The 17566-nt window shown below is 42.4% G+C and overlaps 1 protein-coding gene across 5 annotated transcripts in view; it reads right to left on the bottom strand.

Moving 5' to 3' along the window:
* The window catches only part of elmo2 (engulfment and cell motility 2), a 28384-nt gene that overhangs the window by 5849 nt on the left and 4969 nt on the right, over nucleotides 1-17566 (bottom strand). The window contains exons 4-16 of one of the 5 annotated variants that reach the window (XM_031567266.2): nucleotides 16943-16994; nucleotides 16727-16829; nucleotides 16288-16328; nucleotides 11801-11873; nucleotides 11450-11500; nucleotides 10934-11103; nucleotides 10546-10645; nucleotides 5676-5827; nucleotides 5199-5277; nucleotides 3807-3842; nucleotides 2070-2120; nucleotides 654-776; nucleotides 162-281 (exon numbers count right to left, since the gene is read on the bottom strand). In XM_031567266.2, coding sequence (XP_031423126.1) covers nucleotides 162-281; nucleotides 654-776; nucleotides 2070-2120; nucleotides 3807-3842; nucleotides 5199-5277; nucleotides 5676-5827; nucleotides 10546-10645; nucleotides 10934-11103; nucleotides 11450-11500; nucleotides 11801-11873; nucleotides 16288-16328; nucleotides 16727-16804 — 1074 coding nt within the window. In that variant the 5' untranslated portion in view covers nucleotides 16805-16829; nucleotides 16943-16994. The remainder of the gene's footprint in view (nucleotides 1-161; nucleotides 282-653; nucleotides 777-2069; nucleotides 2121-3806; nucleotides 3843-5198; nucleotides 5278-5675; nucleotides 5828-10545; nucleotides 10646-10933; nucleotides 11104-11449; nucleotides 11501-11800; nucleotides 11874-16287; nucleotides 16329-16726; nucleotides 16830-16942; nucleotides 16995-17566) is intronic. The other 4 variants (XM_031567265.2, XM_031567267.2, XM_031567268.2 and 1 more) reach the window with 4 other exon arrangements.

Genomic DNA, 17566 nt, shown 5'->3' with positions numbered 1-17566 from the left:
TCACCTTGACTCCTGTCTTTCACCAAATTATATAATAATTACGATTATGTCACCAAGCTCACAACATTTCAAAAACACTTATCATGACAGCATGCCCTCATTAGCGTGGGCAGCGTTGTAACAGCGCAGCCATGACACCAGGGGGTGCTAGTGGCACTCACCGTGAAGCCCAGCATCTTGTAGTCCTTGGTGTACATGGCCTTTCTCTTCTCTGTGTTGCTGGGGTCATTGTCTCCATCGAAGGCGATCCGTCGCAACTCAAAAATTATGTCCCTCTGGGCCTAGACATAATGCATACATTAAAAATCGTGTCGAAAATATCTCACATTGTGCTCAATTCCTGATATTCCATAATGTTATATAATGTTTCCCATTTTCTCTACATGATGTAGCCAGGCCCTATTTCCAGGTCAGCTCTATTTTAAAATCAGTAGTATAACATCTATAAGTAGTGGGTGTTGGAAAGGGACAGGGTGTTGAATTGAATTGTATTGCTTCATTTTTGAGTCAGTGTGATTTTATAACGAAAAAACATTCAGTTTAGTGTGTTATTATGTTGAATGCACTGTATTTTGTCTGATTCTAAAATTCGTGTGATGATACAAATTCAGTGGTGTTGAAACGACACCAGAGCTTAGAGTCCATTGCTGTACCTGATCGCTGGGATCCATTTTGGTCATCATGCGCTCCTCTAGAAGGTTAAATGTGAGCACCTGCAGCACGTACAGCTGGTGGGCCATTTCTGCTTTGATCGGTCGATTCCCTCTGATGACGTGCTGCGTGGGGAAAGTGTGTGTGTGTGTGTGTGTGTGTGTGTGTGTGTGTGTGTGTGAGAGAGAGAGAGAGACAGGGGGAGAGAGAGAGAGAGAGAGAGAGAGAAGGGGGAGAGAGGGAGAAAGAACAGATGAAAGAGAGGCACTCAGAGGAGGCTCCTGTGCGATCCTCTGCCATTGATTCCTTTCAGGCCATTCCCTCACTGCTGTCGCCATAGCGATGCAGCCTTGTCATTCAGCTCAAGTGCATTCTGCTGGACGCTGCTGAGCTCAAAATAGTTTCCATTGGCGTCACACTGCACTGATGACTTAAAGCACCAGTAAGGTGTTTTGGCCTAAAACTAGTGAGCTAACAACCTAAAAGGCATGCAAAAATCTATGAGACACCACCAACAGCCTAGTTGTCTTTGATTAAAGCTTGCTAAGATGCTAACTGGTGTCTTTTGGCAATATAGTTGCCAGTGTCCTTCCTAAAAGCATGGTTGTGCATGTTACATGTTCGCAGGGTGTTCAGGCCTGGAACACAGAACTACATAGTGCTGGCTGGCTACTGGGAACGACACGTGTGTTTATCTATCCACCAAAACCACATGACCATAAAATTAATTTGAATATGATAGCTACACATACCTGACATATCTCAGAAAGAGGCAAACTGTTGCATAGTGTTGCTATAAAGAAGCATAGCTGCAAAGTGTTGCATTAAGAAGCTGAAGCATTTTCAGCCATTCGTTCAGCTTTGCTTTTCACTCCATTTGTGCATCCATCTATTCCTTTGCCATTTCCAGCTTCCCAACCTAAGCATTTCAAGACACTATCCCAGGGGACTGCGCTTCTGAGTGTTTTTTGTCTGCATCGACATATTAAATAATACAAAAGTTTCCTGCTAGTCTGCAGAAGGTGTTCAACACACATGGATGCTCAACAAAAAACCTCTGGGCACATTTTCTGAACTTCAGCAAGGAGATTTGATTTCTTAAATACAGCAAAATAGCCACAAAGAGGGAGATGTGGGTGCATATGTTATTTATCTGATATAATATGCTTCTAAGAGTTTTAAACCACATCACTATATTAAATAACACACAATTCTTGCTAATCTGCTTATGTTTCTCCACACTCATGTATGTATAGATAACAGGTACCATTCTGGCTTGATGTTCTTCAACACAGAAAAATATCTTATTTAGGTGGTATTCAAATGAATATTCTCTGTGTATTAGTACATGAATATGTACTTTAGAGGTCAATGTTGATAGGTATCATAGAAGTGGCCTTAAAGGCTTTGACACCTACATTGAGGATGATGGATCGGAGGTGCTTCTGGGCCAGGGTGCTTGCCATCTCCTGTGGAGAGAACACATGAATGTCCAATCAGAAACGAGAGCCCCGCACAAAGCGGGACCAGTCCAGCCAGGCCGAGAGCAGAAGCAGGACAGGTCTATGCTGAATGACTGCCAAAGTCTGGCATCCTGGCACATGCAGCATGTCTACATACTATATCTAGCTGACTGATTTATCTATTATTATAATCTATTATTATCTAGGTACTGTTATATCTACAAATATGCACATCTATATTTTACATTCTACATATTTGATCTGTTGTAATTGTAGTCTAATGGTAGTGCTATACAAAGGGATGGCACATCACAATATCAGGTATGATTTTTTTGGACCTAGTAAGCCTGTTTTCATCGTCTTTGAAATGAGGAGGCAAAGAACAGTGCCATTGTCTAACTTTACTAAAAGAGGGGATCCAATGTGCAACGCTCATATTTGGGGATTAAGGCTTATTCCCTTGGGATTAAAAGGGCTGTGTGTGGTCAGATGAAAGGCATTGTGGTGAATTTAATCCTGGGGTGGTGATAATTTATTTTATTTGTCAATTCTGCCTTCCTTCCTTTAGTTATGTCCTAGCCCCTCCCACTGATAAAAACTTGAAGGAAACGAGGAAGGAATGCAACGAGGATGGAGGAATCAAGGACAGACATGAGAAATGAGATGTGCTAGCCCTTTTTTAGCTCTTTTTTGATGACACAGCAGCACCATCTTTTGCTACCTGTCGTTATATACAGCATAAAAAAACATTAAACACTTTAAGATCAATCAAAACATAAATTCTACTGCATGTAATCAGAGAGGCAACAAATAAACACTAGGGTTGTTGCCATGATTTGTACCTACATTGACACACAGTGCACATTAAATGTCATTATTCATCATCATTATTTTCTTTGTCTGTTATGCCAAATGCTAACATCACAATTGCAGAGGTCTCCATTTAAAGGAATAAACTAGGCTAGAATTCCAACCTAAATAGAGTACAGAAGAATATAAGTGCAAAAAGAAAACACGATTGCACACCAGCATGCCAAGAAGGAAACACTTCAAATATTTCAAACAAACTTGAATTGCATTGAAACTTGAATTAGGCCTACTTTATGTCAAAGTCTGTGGAAATTGCAGACGATATTAAATCCTTATGAAATTCTCCATTAACAAGTCCTGTTTACGAGGTATATTTGTTGATATTTTGCTATTCTCTGATATTTTGCTGTTGCTGTTCTGCTGAATGCTTTTTTTAAAATAATATCCTGTGGGCAACACAATCATCAATCATTTCTTGGTTTGACTGATCATTTATTGTCATTCATAAACCGCTGCATCTTATTCTAAATTGTAGGTTGATAGATGCGAAGAAAGCACAGGAAGAAAGGGGAGGGGAATTTTCACCTTGGGCTATACCTCATGCATTCCGAAACCTTTGCTTATAGGCTCTAGTAGGACACGCCTTGTAACCACAGACATAAGACCCATCTCTAAAAAGACTTCCTCAAAGGATGCGGTTCTGTTTCAAAGCTCATACGTCCTCTGTCCTCCCTCCTCTGGGCAGCAATTAGAGAAATGAGACATCCTTCATGACGTCACACTTCAAACGATATCCGGGGCACGAGCCGGAGGACCGAGGAGCGCGGACAGAGGAAACATGCAAACAACAGTATGGGATGTACCTCTGGTGTGAGTACTCACAGTGAGCCGCTGGTCCAGAGGGTTAGTATGCTCCTCCTGAGGGACGAGGGGGTTGGGTGTCGGGGTGGGGGTGGGGGTGGGGGAAGGGGGGGAGGGGGGTGCAGGTGAGACAGAGAGTGCAACACTTATACACACAGACCATGAAACACAGGCACACATCACAAAGAGGGGGGCTTGGGATGGCATGCACAGAGTTGGGCAGAGAGCAGAGAGAGCACAGTAGCTAGGCAGCCAAAGCACGGTGACAACGCCGGTGACAAGGCTGTGCGGCTGGTTGCCGTGGCAGCGAGGGTACTTCAAAGCACAGCACAAGCGCAGCAGGGCACAGCCTCACATGGTTAGAGTGGCGACATGACACCCTAACGCATTTTCATCATTTACATAAGCATGTACCCTCCTCTCCCATGAGCCACTTGTATTCAGACTTTTCAAAGGTAAGAGAATGAAGAAAAAGAAAAAGAAAAGAAAAAAGGGAGAGGAGGCATCAGCCAATGAGCGTGGGCGACCGCCACTTGGGAAGACAATGAATGAGCGCCACTTGTGTCACTCCACACAAAGTACTATTCTACAACTACAGCTGTCACGCAGAGCCTGCCAAGGCAGTTCCCATGGCGACGCAGACAAAATGGTCGCCCTCCCTGCTGCGCGTGGACACTTCTGTGTGTAATTCTCCATGAGGCCATGACAAAAGGTTAAGGTGGTGGAGGGTGGGGGGGTGGTCTCAGATCTATTGTTCTATGTTAGCATGTGTCACGCCAGAAGTAGAGTGGGCCTTATACATGTTTAGAGTATAAGTGAGTGTAGAGGCATGCAGGAGTGAGCCTGATGGTATGTGGGAAAGTTTATAGTTTAGTGAGGATATAGGGTACATTTGTTAGTAATGTTACTTGAGTACTGTCTTGAGATGAAGCGCATAACCATGACAATGCTAGCACTCTGCTTCAGCCATATAGGCACACTAAAAAGGGACTGTCAGGATTTATACAGGACACTGTTGACCAGAGTATCAGGACGTCTGACTAATGTTCTGTTCACAGACTGATAGATCACAGGGCGCCAAGGGCAGACATAAATCTTCCATAATAAAAGTCCCCTCACTCAATCAGTGGAGAAGCCACACGGAGGTGCAGCGTGCTGAGTGATGGGGCGTTGTGACACGCTATATACACACTCATCTTTCAACAGGAAGTCTCAGTGGGGGGATGAACACATGCGGTCACGCTTGGTTGAGACACAAGCATCTGTGTGTGTGTGTGTGTGTGTGTGTGTGTGTGAGTGGAGAGATGGTGACTGTGAGTTGGATGTATGGCAGCTGATCAAGGGTGTGTGTGTGTGTGTTTGTAGGGGGGGGGGTTCTATGGTTTGATGGCCGCCTGATAAACGGGTACCCACCTGTCGCCTGTCCTCAGGAGCTTTGAGGAAGAGGGCGTTGATGAGCGCGATGGCGTACGTCTGGATCTCCTGATTTGACCTGGGGGCACATTAGCCGCGGAGCATACAGTTAGAGGTATCTAGCTCCTGGCGTGCCCCAATGCATTCCAAGTGTCTATAGGTGTGGACAAGCTCTGAGGCTAGCCTCAGAGAAGATGCTACTCAGGATAAATCCCACTGAACAGAATCTAATAATGCTGCTCCAGGGCGATGAATTACATTAACACACAAACTCCCAAAAGAAATTAGTTAGGTATTCATCATGCTATTATAACAGTAATTAAAAACGTATTTACAAACACTGCTGTCTAACATGGCTACTGTGCCAAGTGTGTGCGTGCGTGCGTGCGTGCCAGCCTCCAGAGGGTGTGTGCCGGTGGGCCTCGCGTTACCGCGTGGTGTGTGTGCGTGCGTGCATGTGTGCGTGTCTGTGCTCACACTTGCAGGTGCCCGATGAGCTGTCCCACGGTGATCTCCTGGGCTACGCGGTGGTACAGGCTGTGGCTGTTCAGCACCATGCTCTCCAGGATGGCTAGCGAGCGCTGCAGGATGGACACGTCCACCATGGGCTGGTTCACGTAGCCCGCAATCTGGGGATGGGGGAGGTTCTAGATTAGCCTAATCTCTTAAAAGTCTATTTACAGACGTGCAAGTCAATCTAAAATCTGTGGAGTCAGTCCAAACGAATATAGTCCGGCAGATGAAAGCGGACGTGCAAGGATGATAAGAGCTTTTGTACGTTTCTTTTCTGTATTATCTAATCAAGCCTCTCTCCTTCTGGCAAGTAATTGCATGGTGCTCCTGAAATGTACATGTATGGACTGTTGTGGATAATTTTTTCAACTAATTATAAAATAAAGTTTCTTCACGAAGATTCCGAGTTTGGAAATCCATTGAGTAGTAATGCCTTTACTGAAGATAAACAAAGGGAGGCTATCCATGGAGAGTCTAAAGCTACAAAGAAGTAGTTATTACAGTCTCAACTCTCCCAATAGTTCACTTCACATTTGAGCATGGCCTATCATTACGCAACAGCGTCCCCTTGGCAACTTGCCAATATTATGTTGGGTTCCCATTTCTTCGTACTTCAGTAAATTATGACATAAGATCTTATGCTATCTAGGTTAATAGTGGCACATCACTGTCTGTACATGTTTCTTCACATCCACGTTTTCTTGCTGGTGCTCAAGCTTTCAAAATGCAAGTAAAAATAACATGAACATAACTATGTCAGGACACATTACACCTAACTGTGATGCTAAATGCTGACAATAATGTCAAGGGATACAGCACACATCACATATTAAAAACTGCTTTGACCTGTTTAAAATTATATCACAGACATACACAAAGGTACGCTTTTTTTGATGCTTTTGTCCGCTCATGCCCTCTTGAGGCTCTTATGTACGGCAACAACACAGAGAGAAAACGATTCACAGCCTAGACAACTGCAAAAACTCTGGGCCGAAACTTAAAGTTGCTAGGTAACAAGCCCACCCACTCAGCTCCCGGCAGGGGATGTCAGTTCAGGGGTGAAGCAATTAAAGGGGAGAGGGAAAAAAAGAAAGAAGAGATGGATGATTGCTGCTCTCAAAATCCCTAAATGAAGTGGATTTTATTGTTGGTAGCGATAAGAGTGTTCTGATTTGTTTATGGGAAAATACTTTTACACTGATGCAGTGTGCTCTCCCACACATGTGACTAGTGACAGCAATGTTGCAATCTGACCGTCTGGGACTGGATTGCAGGGAGGGACTGTTATGGTCTGAATCACTGTGAGGACTCAAAACTGCATTCTTGCTCACTTGCCATTGTGTTGCTCCCTGACGTGAGCTCAAAGCCCACACAAGTTTGGTTATGATCAGTGGCGAAACCACCGGGGTGGCAAGGGGTGGCAGCTGCCACCCTAAAAAAATTGCTTGCCACCCCACTTGCCACCCAGGTTTTCAGAAGTGTCTCCTATAATATACTATACATTTATTGAATGGTATTATATTTTTGCTACTTAAGCTGTTGATCTCTTTGGTAACTTGTTCTAAAATCTTTAAGTTCCCCCTCCCCTGTACAATGGTTAAGTCCATGAGTCCGTTTTGCTCTCTTGTCACGGTGGTTGCCCATCCCCGTCCGCTCCATTCCAGTGAAGAAAGAAACGGTTTGAAAGCATTTGAGAAGCGAAAAACAAACTGGAGACAAGCCTACTGTAGGCTTGCAGTGATGAAAGAAGTGAATCGTGAATCAAGAAAATGTGATGGGTGGTCATATGTGATAGACAGTTCCGTTGTAATTTCAATCGTTTATTTAATTGCTAGCTTGCAAAAGTCGGTAGCACACAGTAGCTAGCTCGCTATACAGCTTGCTTGTGCTAGCTAGCCTTGAAGTTACCACTGTTAGCTTATAGGCCAGGCAAAGTAACCCATTTTGGAGCCAAAAATCTATTTCAGCATAGATCATTTCTATGAGGTGTCCAGAACAAGTAAGTAAAAGTAGCATTTTTGTATTACAAGTTTCTTTGAAAATGAGTTTTAATATGCAAATGAGCTACGTATACACTAATCGAATATGCCCAAAATACACCCAAATAGGCTTAATTTTTTCCTTTACTCCTACCACAAAAAAACTTTACATAGTAAAAGTATACATGAAAAGTAACTTTTTGTATTACAAGTTTCTCTTGAAATGAATTTGAATATGCACATGAGTGTCACACTTATTGAATATGTCCTAATTGCATAGGCAGAAACACCATACCCCTGGCAGGTAGTACCAAGCCAGGCAGTTTTCAGGTTAGAGGCCATTCTAAAAGCAGCATTGCCATCTCCCATTGGCAGTAGGATGATTGGATGAAGATTGGGCCGATGTATTTGTCATACATATGAATGGTGTTTCTGCCTATGGACATATTCAATAAGTGTGGGGCTCATGTGCATATTCAAATTAATTTCAAAAGAAACTTGTAATACAAAACATTTGACTTTTCATGGGTACTTTCATTGTGTAAAGTTTCATTTTGATAGGAGTAAAGGAAAACAATTATAAATAAATACATATAGACACCAGGCATGTCAGGGTTTTTCCTGCATAGAGAAAATTTGGGCGCGCGCCTAAGCCGTTTTCCCGAGCGCCTACAACAAATCGCGAGCGCCTAAGGCAAAAAAAAAAGTCTGCGATAAAAAAAAATAATAAAAAAAAAGCTGTCATTCATGGCGCAATTCAGCTTAATAGTGTTTTGAGCCCTCACCGTCGACTTCAAGGGCGCATCCCACCTCCCACCCCCTGAGCCAATCATTGAACAGAGGCTGCTCCAAGCTTGCCAGTTTAGAGAAGACGTTGGTTTGGATTTGAGATTTGAGCAAGCAACTTAATGTAGCTAGCTTTTAGCTGTTTTAAACCAAGGGACTTTATTTCAAAAATGTTGTTTTCAACCTGCTTACAAATCTGGTTAAAACAACTAGTGAAGGTGTTTTATAATAATATTAATGCCATATACAATAACTGACTTTATGTTAACACCACTAATTAATGTTAGCTGTCTTAATTATTTAGCGCAATGCTAGCATGCATCTACCGTAATTCGATATTTAACCAAGGTAGCCTATTGCAGCTACTGCAAAATATTGATCGCGACCTGTTTACAAATCTGGTTAAAAAGATAAAGGTGAGCTGTTATTTATAGATATGAATTATTTCTCATGCATCTAATGGCTTACAGCTACCTGTAAAGCATCTAAACGTACAGAGTAAGGGAGGTTGACTGCTAAATACAGTACATTAAGGCAGCCACCAGTCTTTGGATAGCTCTCATAAGTGAGTTATTGTATATGGCATTAATATTCTAACCATCACACATAGGATATATAGGTACACAAACACACTGCTTAAATAAAATACTAAGCCTACTATCAAAGTATTTTTTTAAGATATTGTAGGCAACTGCTAGCTAGCTAGATAATGTCAGTAACTGCTAGCTAGCTGCTTGCTCAAATTCAAACCAACGTCTTCTCTAAACTGGCAAGCTAGGAGCAGCCTCTGTTCAATGATTGGCAATTCATCACGCGTGCAATGCATGTAAGCGAATATGGTCTCAATAGTATGTTTCAAGTATAGGCTACAGCCGAAACCTCGTTATGTTTTGATCAATAGTAATCGAGTTGATAAGCGTGTCTTCTTGTCTGAACAATACGCAACTGTGAGGTGCGCGAATGGACAGAGCGGCCAGCTGCCAATCAGTCAACTTGCGTATGCATCCTGACTTCATCAGTCGGCGCTGATTTTGAGCATAACATTCTATTTTCAGTATTCATGGCTTTCAATGTATTAAAATATCTGCTATGTTGAGGACATACACAGGTGTAGGCTATTATTTGATTTGTCTACCCGTTTGAACAAGTACCAGTAGACCGCGGGGCCTCGGAAGAGGCAGACAACCGCAATGGTTTATCAATGAAAGCTCAGCTCGTTCGGAGGAGAGCGGATAGATTTGTGTTGCATCTCGAATATAATAATATTAATATTATCATTGATAAATAAACCGGTGCGGTTGTAAACTGTCGTTCCGCTGCGAGGGCCAGCCCGACGTGCACGAATACACCTGTACAAATGCAAATGAAATGTCCACTCAAAATGCTGACAAAAGTTTGATTTCCAACGCAGCCTCCATTGGTGGGCCAATAGAAGTTAAACACACTATTAAACATATTTGTGGACAGTTTTAATAATAAAAACAAAAAGAATGGTATGTAGGTTTGTACAATAGAAATGAATAGTAATAATAGATAAACTTGAATTTCATAATTTGTGTGTTACATTTCTGACCACTGGTTAGTTCTAGATTTTATTGATATACATTTCAGTAGTTTGCATATGTAGAGGTAAACCTTGATAATCTTTGAACCATACATGATAGCACCATGGGGCTTGGACTACTGTCAATCTATTAGCCTATCTATTTGAATCTAAAGTGTAAGCAAAATGATTTCCTGAAGCATATCCTCCATTATTTATGAAATGGTAACATGTAAGCTAATAAGGTGACATGGTAAGACAGACTGTGCGCGCACAGCGAGCAATTTTTTTTTTGAGCACCGAAGACCCATTTTGACCCAGGAAAAACCCTGCATGTGTGTGTGTGTGTGATATGCCACCCTTGAATTTCAACTTGCCACCCTTCTGCCACCCCATGTAAAGTTTTCTAGAATCGCCACTGGTTATGATGCAATGTTTACGCATTTACGGAGTGAAATTATAGTGCATTATTTATTTTGAGGTCTTTTTGTTTTTGTTTGTTAGTTGTCAGTTGTGTTCCTCTCACCTGCTTGATGAAGGACAGAGAGATGAGGTCCCAGGACACAATGCCGTGGTCCATCAGCTCGAGGAAAGCCGTGAGAGTGAAAGCTAGCATCTCACCAAAACTACAGGAGGACAAGCACAGTTTAACAAGTCAAGTAGTACAACTGACTCCCTACAGGTTTTGTTTGAAACTGCACAAAACAGAATAGAGGATCTACAACAATGTTCAGGTTCTGAAACATAGTGTTTGATAAAAAGCAGTCTATAATGGAATGTATAAAACTCATTGTCTGAGACAGTCAGATTGAGAGTAAATCACAGCACTACTCCTAGAGGAGAGGATAGCTCATAGCACACACACACACACACACACACACACACACACACACACACACACACACGAGACTCACTGAGTGCCGCTCTCCACCAGGCGCGCCAAGGTGCTGATGCCGTCCATGTTGATAAACTCGGTGGCGAAGGTGGGATCGGCCGACAGCTTGGCCAGCTCCTTCAGGGCCTCCAAGCGCGCGTCAATGCCGTGCGATTGGATCCTGTCCAGCAATTGCCGAGCTGCCCGTGCCTAAGAGGAGGTGGGGGTGGTTGGGAGAGGGGGTAGATAGGGAGGCAGTGGGGGGTACAGAGGTCATGTGTGGGAGGTCAGCGGGGGGCAAGGGCAGCCGATGATCTCCCCCAATTACAGCCCTCTCATTAGCCCCTCACAGCTCCGACACGCCGGGGTCAGTGGCGTCACTAACGAGCTCCGCTTCAGAATAACCTTCACTGTTACACACAGCGCTGTGTATTGGGAAATAACTGGTAGCTGCAGTTTGGGCAGTGCCTATAACAGTCAACCGTGCGCGGAAAAGGAAGCCATTCAAACATTCACTCGCAAATCACAAATCCCAAGATAAGGAGTAGGAGCTTACTGGGGAGATGGCTAGTCGAAGGATGGTCCCATTCTTGATCTCACCACGGCTCTGTAAAAAAATGTATTCAGACTTCTGTCAGGTTTTGGATTAGATTCAGTCAGACTTATCAGTTTTCTATCAATTTTCTATTAATCTTGTCCATAATAGGATTTTGTGTATTGTCTTATACCTAACAGTTTTGACAAAGTGTAGGTTTATGTGAATTAAACTTGTAGTGTCAATGCAAGCTATATTTAAAAAAAAAAAAATTCTGGAGTATTTCTGGATATTTTCTCTCTCTCTCTCGCTCTCTCTCTCGCTCTCTCTCTGTGTGTGTGTGTTCATGTGCGCTCGAGTATACTGTCTCACCTGCTCAGTGATGTATAGTTGAGGACCGTCTGCATAGCGCAGGGCAAACTGCTCCGACCCAGACAAAGACCAGCTGCCAGAGATACACACAGCGAGTTCTGACTGTAATTACGTTAAAAGCCTTCAGATGACCTTTTTCATACAGACACAGGCCTGAGATTTATCTCTTTTAAGTGCAAACATTTTCCTTCACCAGTTCATGCATACATATCTTCTTTGCCACTAGTTTTAAATGAGTAAAGTTGGCAATTGCTACAATTTAGTATATTGAGGTGGAGACATGGTAGTTGGGGAGGTTTGATGTTAGAATGGTACTCTAGTTCAGGTTCTGACATTTCTATGGTCCCTGTCTCCATCTAATAAAAGTGCTGCTTGTTTTTTTGGTTGGTAAAAGACACAGATGGAGAGACTGATGAGGAGGTAGACCTTCAGTAGGCGTTGTGTCAGAAAGATGTGCGAAAGAGAGAGAGAGAGGGAAGGAGGGAGGGAGGGAGAGAAGTGTGGGAGGAATGGGCAGATAGAAGAGGAGAATGTGGAAGAGAGGACACTGAATGGAGAAAACTGCACATCAGAAAAAACCTTGAGTTTGTGTGAAACAAAAGGATATGGAAAGACAATGAACAGTATATAATGCTCCCTGAGGGGTCTAAGAAACAAGGGTAGAGGGGAAGTACAAGAGGGAAAGATTAGCAGAGAGTAATATAGTGCAAGAGGGAGAAAGAGAGAGATGGTGGAAAGAAAGGGGAAAAGAAAAGAAAGAGAGAGAAAGAAAGAAGGAAAGAGAGAGAGATAGAGATTATATATATATATATCGAGAGAGAAATCCCTCAGACTGGCAAAGGGAAAGTAATTAAAGTGATTATATAAGCAACATAGTCTTCCAGTGCTGTGTCTGGCTACCATCTGTGGACCATTAGCTTGCCTTTATTAGTCTAGGAATGAGGCCTTTCAAGAATATGGCAGGGGAAACCGAGAGAGACAGACAGACAGGGAGGAGGAGGAGGAGGAGGAGGAGGAGGAGGAGAAAAACAGTAGGATAAGAAACAAGGAGGGAAAAACAGAGAGGCGGGAAATATCACTCATCTCATTTGGCTCCACCTCATTCACACAATGACAGCTAATTATCTTCCGTCTTAATCAGTGTACTGGGCTGATACCCAGTTGACAGAAAAAACTGGTGCATTTTAGAGGGAGAGAGAGAGACAGATAGAAAAAGAGAGTGAGTGAATCAGTGTGTTTACATGATGGTATAATTCGAATCTTTGCTTAGTCGGACTATGCTTTCTTTCGAGGGTAGGTGCTATTATCCCAATATACATGGCAGTGAATAAATCGAATCATTGGCCGAAAGCATGTCATATCCGATACGATAGGTGGCGCTGTTTTTATTACAACTAGTGGTGATACAGCCCTTTCCGCTTGACCTCTTCACCACTACCAATAACAACAACAGTTGATTGAGCATGAATCGCGTCTGTTCATCGGTCCAGAAATGTGTGTTGCCTCTTGGGGTGTTTGTTTGTTTGTTTGTTTGTTTGTTTCTGCCAGGCCGATGTGTTTATAAGTTACATTATTCAAAGGTGAAAGATAAAAGGCGGGAGAAACGCACGCACATTCACACACGCGCGCACAAATAATGGGTTACAGCCTAAACGCATTGCCCTTCTGCCAGTTGCATCAAATTGTTTTAGTACTTCTTCGCTGTCGATTTCCAAATCTGTGTGAATATTCATGAGAGCAAGTCCAGTCAGTCTTTTCGTAGATAGATACAAGACCTTCAGGACGCAATGAATGTTTGGCTAGAAATTTGCCGAACTTTCCAGGGCTTGATAAAGTTCACTGCGTAACTCATTTAGCTGTTTCCAGCTCTGTATCTGCATCGTCAACGCTGGGCATTAGTTGTCTGTACTCCGATTTTATAGTTTCCCCATTTTAATAAATATGCGTTCATGATATATTTTTCTTCTTCTCGCGTAGCAGAAGGTACGCACAGTGCGTACGGCTGCATGCGCCACTGGAACTCTGTGCAATTAATACAATACATAATAGGCTAATTGATACAATATCTCCTCGTTTGAGTGTGGTTGTTTGAGTGCAATGGGAGTGTATGATCGATGTTGTCTATAAAGGTATTTAGGTAAAGGTATTTACGGGAAAATATCTCGATCCACCTGTCACGTCTCTGTCTTTAGAGGGCAGCGCCAAATAACTGAACACAACTAAACTCACGCGTGCCTCGCGGCCAAAATACCAAATTTCATCATATTTGATAGAATGAAGGACATATTAGTTGTGAATAGTATCACCGAGTTTGATAGGTATTGGTCAGGTAATAGCCGAGTGACAGCTGATTTGCTTTCTGATTTGACTTATTCGTGTTTTTTTTCAGCGCCAGATAACTGAACACAACTAAAGTCACGCGTGCCTCGCGGCCACAATACCAAATTTCATCATATTTGATAGAATGAAGGACATATTAGTTGTGAATAGTATCACCGAGTTTGATAGGTATTGGTCAGGTAATAGCCGAGTGACAGCTGATTTGCTTTCTGATTTGACTTATTCGTGGTTTTTTTCAGCGCCAGATAACTGAACACAACTAAAGTCACGCGTGCCTCGCGGGCACAATACCAAATTTCATCATATTTGATAGAATGAAGGACATATTAGTTGTGAATAGTATCACCGAGTTTGATAGGTATTGGTCAGGTAATAGCCGAGTGACAGCTGATTTGCTTTCTGATTTAACAGTACTTATTCGTGTTTTTTTTCAGCGCCAGATAACTGAACACAACTAAACTCACGCGTGCCTCGCGGGCACAATACCAAATTTCATCATATTTGATAAAATGAAGGACAAATTAGTTGTGAATAGTATCACCAAGTTTGACAGGTATTGGTCAGGGGAGACGGCCCAGTGTTCCGAAAGCCCGATATTCCGAAATCTCAATATTCCGAAAAATAGTCCCCCCGGCAAAATTTAGAAATATTTTAAGTGGCACAAAACACTCAAAGCATTTCGTTTGCACAGCAGAGCGGAGACGCTCACCGGGCTATCACGCATATAACTTTTCCTAGGCAATATTTGTTAACTTAGCCTACTCTGGTTTTGAATATGGGGTAGGCTACCACTCATGCGAAGGAAATCACCGGCAGATTGTCGCAGGACATTACGCAGATCTTGTCAAGCACTGACAAAGCATGCATGCGTTGGCAATCATACAAATATTTTTGTATCATCGCGATGCAAATGCATGTGTGTATAATAATATTCTGAATTCAAGTTAATGCTTGTGAAATAAAGGCATTTATATGTTTATGATTGTGTGATTCATTGGGATGTGCATGTGGGCAATAGTGGTTCACGTTGCTGTACTCACAATTTCGGAACAGCGGGCTGTCGGAAAAATGGGCTTTCGGAACATTGCCATGGAACCTTGGTCAGGTAATAGCCGAGTGACAGCTGATTTGACAGTACTGCTGTTGTTTTAAGCAAATAAAATGTGGAACGTCCTTATACGTGTTTAAGGAGGGGTTGTAAAGGTGCTCATATCTTCGGACCTCTTCTGTTATGTTTGTTCATAATCAACAAGAATAAGCTTGTGAGACAGTCTGCAGGATATTCATAAAAAACCGTGTCATTAGTATGAACAGTTGAGACAACTTATCCCTCTTTCGTCTTCCGGGTCACGACCTGGCAGGGAGAGAGGGAGCATGCGCAAAGACGCAAAGTCCAGTTCCTTATCCAATTCACCGTTACATGCCGCAATAGTCGAACTATCAACTGGATCGGATCGAGTTATCCAGGGGTGTTAGTCCGACTATGTGCGGTCCGACCACGATCCGACTAAGGTGCTTACATGAAACGGATAATGCGATTTCAGTCCGACTAAGGCAGTTATTCGAATCCATGTAACCACGGTCATTGAGAGAGAGAGAGAGAGAGAGAGGTGTGTCTGTTTTTCCAGTGTTGTCATGTTTACAAACTGCAAGATGAATTTTTTAATCTCACACAGAAATGGGTTAGGATCCTCCGACGTTCTCCAAGCCTCAGGGGACTGGAGGCAGGATTGCAGGCAGTGACAGAGGAATGTAAAGTTTGTTTTTGCCACATTTGCTCATTGTCTTACACACCCAGCATCAGCTCACAAAACCACTGTAATAGTCTCCAAAGCAGCCTTTCATGTGTGCCTTGTACTCCAACAAATTAGAAATATGGTTCTGTGTGTAAGTGTGTGTGTGTGTGTGTGTGTGTGTGTGTGTGTGTGTGTGTGTGTGTGTGTGTGTGTGTGTGTGTGTGTGTGATATTTCCAAGCAGATGAAGTGTGTTAGCTTGTGTTCACCGTTTTTCACAGTCTGGTCTATTTCTGAACAAACAGTACATTTGGTCGTATTACATAAGCAAACATAGCACAAATCCTGTGAACACTGTGTTGTGAAATTGTTTGGCTAGTAAATCCAAATGCACAAATAAAAACGCTTCTTACCCATCACACACTTCTCGTATTATGGAGGAGAGGGGTTTCTTCTACGAAAACAAATAAAAGGGAACGTTAAAACCTCTCACCTGTCCCACATGACAAAAAAAACTAGAATATTATTGAAATTTGAAAAGGTTCTGGACCAGTTTTATTTTGTAGATGTTTAAAATAAAGTGCATAAACATAAACCAATGTAAAATGTTCTCTCACAAAAAACTCAAAAACATCTCGTTTGAGTGCTCTGACCACACATAAAAGCTCACAAGTGCTCTGGTTTCGTGTATGCTTGCGAAGCTCCCACGATAAAGATTTGTTTTCGCTTGAATTATTTAGTGAAGCAAGTATAGACAGAGACTAAAAATAGCCATGGGCACCAGGGGAGATTCCTCTCCTATTTCCTGGTGTCTTCTGGAACTTTTGAATTTCACTTCATTCGTGCACCGACCTGGTCGATCTCGATGAGCTGAGCATTGGCGCCGGGCCACTCGATGGCCACCTTCACGATGTCGGAGGGGGGAGGCATGGCTTCGCTTCTCGCTGGCACAGCACTGCAGAGAGAGGACAACACACACACACACACACTGAAAATCCCTCTGCAGAAACTAACACATACACACACACACAATTGCACACACTTATACACAGTCCTAGGCATCCTCACCTCCACACACAAGAGAGATGGTCACTCCGAGGCCTTATAATTGGAAGTAGATCTGTTTTTAAGAGAAACACATTCAGATGGTAGACCAGAGCTAGTATGGAGGATACACGTTATTGCAGTTAACTGATATGGTCTGATGATATTTACAATTGAAAAGAGTAATCATTTTGTGTTTTTTTTTTTTCATTTTTCCGTTTGGTTCTTCACTGACAATCTAGTGATTCAGAGAGAATAGTCAAGATTCGGTGACCATGACAACATGACTGCCTGCAAAAATACTGCAGTCCTCCACCCTGTAGTGTCAATACTTCATCTGTAAATTACCCAACTGACTGCACATCTGAATTATAAATAGAGATTTGACATTCAAAGTTTTCCTCTTAATCTTATTGGTTATATAATACATGGATTAATTGAAAAACTTAAACTATATGGCAGATGTTTGTCAGGTTTGACAAACATCTTTTGACATGCTGCATATTTATGTTCAATAAAAAAAAACATTGATGCTGGTCTACACTATCATGCATCATATAAGATAGCACAGTTTTTTTTTGGTTTTTGATCACTCCATTTGGATAAATAAAACTACTAAGCTTGTCCTGGCAATGATGAAAGCTCTTT

Source organism: Clupea harengus, chromosome 5, assembly GCF_900700415.2.
Source record: "Clupea harengus chromosome 5, Ch_v2.0.2, whole genome shotgun sequence".
Lineage (NCBI taxonomy): Eukaryota > Metazoa > Chordata > Actinopteri > Clupeiformes > Clupeidae > Clupea > Clupea harengus.
This window is presented reverse-complemented; position numbering and strand designations above follow the sequence as displayed.